The sequence below is a fragment of the Camellia sinensis genome, chromosome 7 (genome assembly GCF_055761805.1).
Source record: "Camellia sinensis isolate YWXY chromosome 7, ASM5576180v1, whole genome shotgun sequence".
Lineage (NCBI taxonomy): Eukaryota > Viridiplantae > Streptophyta > Magnoliopsida > Ericales > Theaceae > Camellia > Camellia sinensis.
Window position 1 is genome coordinate 137,650,658 of NC_138967.1, and position 3,381 is coordinate 137,654,038.

At 42.7% G+C, this 3,381-nt stretch overlaps 1 protein-coding gene across 1 annotated transcript; it reads left to right on the top strand.

Moving 5' to 3' along the window:
* Positions 1-2,432: 2,432 nt before the first annotated feature.
* LOC145796125 (uncharacterized) lies at positions 2,433-3,050 on the top strand. The gene has a single exon (XM_082881139.1). It carries the CDS (start codon positions 2,433-2,435, stop codon positions 3,048-3,050), a length of 618 nt encoding a protein of 205 aa, XP_082737265.1.
* Positions 3,051-3,381: the final 331 nt, after the last annotated feature.

Genomic DNA, 3,381 nt, shown 5'->3' on the forward strand with positions numbered 1-3,381 from the left:
TTGCATGCCATATGTCCATGATTACCTTCTTTCGAATGTGTTTGAGAGTTGTCCCATTTGTGCCTAAGTGTTGGCTCCCTTAACATGTGCATGTTTGCATGTCATTTAGCCCTCATTTTATAACACTTTGGCCACCGGTTTAGGCCTATTTAGAGTTGCCTAAATCATGTCTAAATCCACCTTTTCATAAGTTTGCATTGCCTCATGTTTGCTTGTATGCTTGCATAAGTGTTTTGCCATGCCATGTTGCATCCTTAGCTTGCATGCCTAGGTTGCATTGCATCTTGCATGCATGCCTTATTCCTTGACTTGGTGATAGGAATTGGGCCTTGGTTTGTTTGTTTGGTTTGCATTTCATTTGACATGAAAGTTGCACACATGATTCTTTGGGCAGTCATGCATGGAAATGCGTGATTGGCGGTCCGAGAATTGAGACACATGTCCTTTTGAGTCACAAACATGATAGGGGACATGATTGGTGCATACATTGCTTGAATTGTATTGCCATGCAAGTTCTGTCCTCTGCTGCTGTGAGTTGCACGTTTTGCAGGCATTCTTTGCCGACCGGTAGTATAAATTGCCGACCGGTAGTAAATCACCAGCCGATGGATTCATTTTGTGCCGGTGACCACATACCACTGCCGGTGGTAATTCTACTCAGCCGGTGGTGATTCCCAGTATCCAGAGAGGCATCCTTGAGACTTTGGCAGTCTTCAGAGAGGCAGAGCAGGGAAAACAGAGGCAGACTATGCATGGCCGTGCACTTCCGAGCGAGACTCGAGCATGCGCTGCATCTGGCTCTCCTCTCGAGGCGGTTTACTACTTTTCCTAGCTTAATTAGTTTGTTAGCTGATTAGGAAATTTGTAATATTTAATTAGCTTGCGTAGTTAATTAATTTGTATTGTTTATTTGGTCCCTCTGAGTGAGGGAAAATCTGTAATAAGTGTGTGTGAGTGGTGTGTATGTCTTCCAATCCCCACTTCTTTCTTCCCTTTTACTTACCTGCTTTGATGGTTAGTAATAGGACATGTTTAATTTAGCATACCTTATGCTACGCATGCGTGCATCCATACATTTGTCTTGCATGCACCGGGCTCGGCGCATCATTCTAACTGCATCTGTATTTCAATTTTCAAATTGAATACGTGTTAGTTGTAGCATTTCACATGTCATCGTAGATTAGCTGAGCCTACTCTAATTGCATCCTGTATGTGTTGCATTAGTCAATTTGACATGAACTAGGACATGCATGTTTGCTAACCAGTTTATTGTTTTGGCACGGAGTACGATGTAAGTATTTTCGCTTTAGCACATTGCATGCGTGTGAATGTGGCCATGATAGTATGCTTACCACGTGGCTAAATGCTTATATGAGATAAACTGTTTGAATGCCTGCGGGTGAAGGTTGGATTGTTTGAGTTGGAAAAACTCGTTGAAATCCGTATTTTAGCCTACTTGCGAGTAGCAAATTCCAAAGTACTTTTTTTTAAGACAAACGGATATGCAATGCTTATTTCCAAATTAGGCAATCTAGTCTATACTTGTTTGCTGCGCGCATAACATAGTAACGCTAGGCTAACAATTGGTTTAAGAACACATAACGTTTTCAAAATCGGATATCATGGTTAGTAGAGGCCGGTCTTCGGACCGGGCGAAAGGGGGTGCTCATAACTGACCTTCCCCGATCGAACCCAAGCTCCCGAGCCGAGACAACTCCGGTGATGACGGACATGTGGCCTTCGGCACCGAGTCAAGGTTTCCTAAATTCCCCCATAAAAAATATTTAGGTGGCGACTCTGTATCTGGCAAAGCAGTCCATGTTTGGCTCTTCTTTCCTAAAATCTATTTTCTCAAAACGATTTGCCAGATTTGGACTCTTTGGTTCAAGATTAAGAACCGCGACACAAATCGAGTCTGAACTGTAGTAGTGGGGTCCCTCGCGGACGCGCGTGTTACAATACTCTAGATTTAGAAGAAGAAGAAAATTAAATCAACTATCCTCTTTCCTTTGGGGTGGATCTGATTTAAGAAGAAAGGTGCATTTGGTCAAGTGGGATGTGGTCACATTAAATAAAAGGTTTGGTGGCTTGTGGGTGAGAAAAATTAATATTATGAATGTTTGCCTTCTACTAAAATGGTGGTGGCACTTTGGGACAGAGGATCACTCTCTTTGGAAAGAAGTAATTTGTAATAAGTACAATTTAAGGGATGGTAGCTGGACCACTAGTTTGGGTGGCAGTGGCTCTAGAATCTGGTCTGATATTTTAACTTTTGTCTTATCAAACTCAGTGCTGCATAACTTTTATGTTAATAACTCCGCCATTGTGTTGGGGGGTGGCAGGAGATCTTTATATTCTAGTGGGATAAATGAGCAGGAAATGTTTGTCTTAAGGAGGCCTTCCCCAGGTTATTCACCTTATCCACTGATAAGATGGGGGTGGTTGATGCCTACTATCAGAGAAGAGCTAGTCCTGTTGATTGGAATGTCGGTTTTAGAAGAACTTTATTGGCTTGGAAGGAAGAGGAGGTGTATAGGTTATATGATTTTCTTAGAATTGGGCCTGTTTCATGCAGTTCCCAACCAGACACACTATCTTGGTCTGCTGGTCCTTCAAGCTTCTTCACTGTGTCCTCAGCTTACAATTGGTGGGAATCTTCTCTTGGGCATGTTCTGAGCTGTACTAATATAATATGGAATAACTGTGCCCCTCCCAAAGCCCAATTTTTTGGATGGTTAGCTTGGCATGGCAAGGTTAAGACTACCAGCTTTCTCTGCAGAATTGGGGTCCTTGATATAAATGTTAATCAAGCTTGTATTTTCTATCATAACGAAGCTGAATCTGTGAATCATATCCTCCTGTTCTGCCCATTTGTTTGGCTGATTTGGTCAAACATTGTTCGGTGGTGGGGTCTCCAATGGGTTTTACCTAGTTTTGTGCCTGACTTGCTGAACTGGTGGTCTGGCTGTAGGATGAAAAATCTGGAAAAGAAAATATGGTTGGCTATCCCTCTTGCTGTCCTCTGGTCCATTTGGAAACTCCGAAATTAATGTGTCTTTAATGGTGCTCAACCTAACCAGGAGGTGTTTTGTGATCTTGTTAAGGTGAGAATAACACTGTGGGTTAAAGCCTTAGCGCACTCTTTGGTGTTTTTTGTCAACGACATTGCTTCAAACCTGCAACAGGTCTTATTCTGCCTCAGACATGGTGGTTGATCTGGTCTATTAAGCTAGTGTGGCTGGTCTACTTTACTCTGGGTCGCTCTGTTGTGCTTGGCTGAGTTCTGTTTTGCTGTATTAGGTTTCTGTGTTGGTCTGTACTGCTGCAGCGGCTGATCTAGTCTGGTATTTTGCTTTGGTTTGCTTCAGTGGCTGATCTAGT

Excerpts from the sequence above, each read along its gene's own strand:
- LOC145796125 (XM_082881139.1), top strand. The coding sequence starts at position 2,433 with ATGGGGGTGGTTGATGCCTACTATCAGAGAAGAGCTAGTCCTGTTGAT.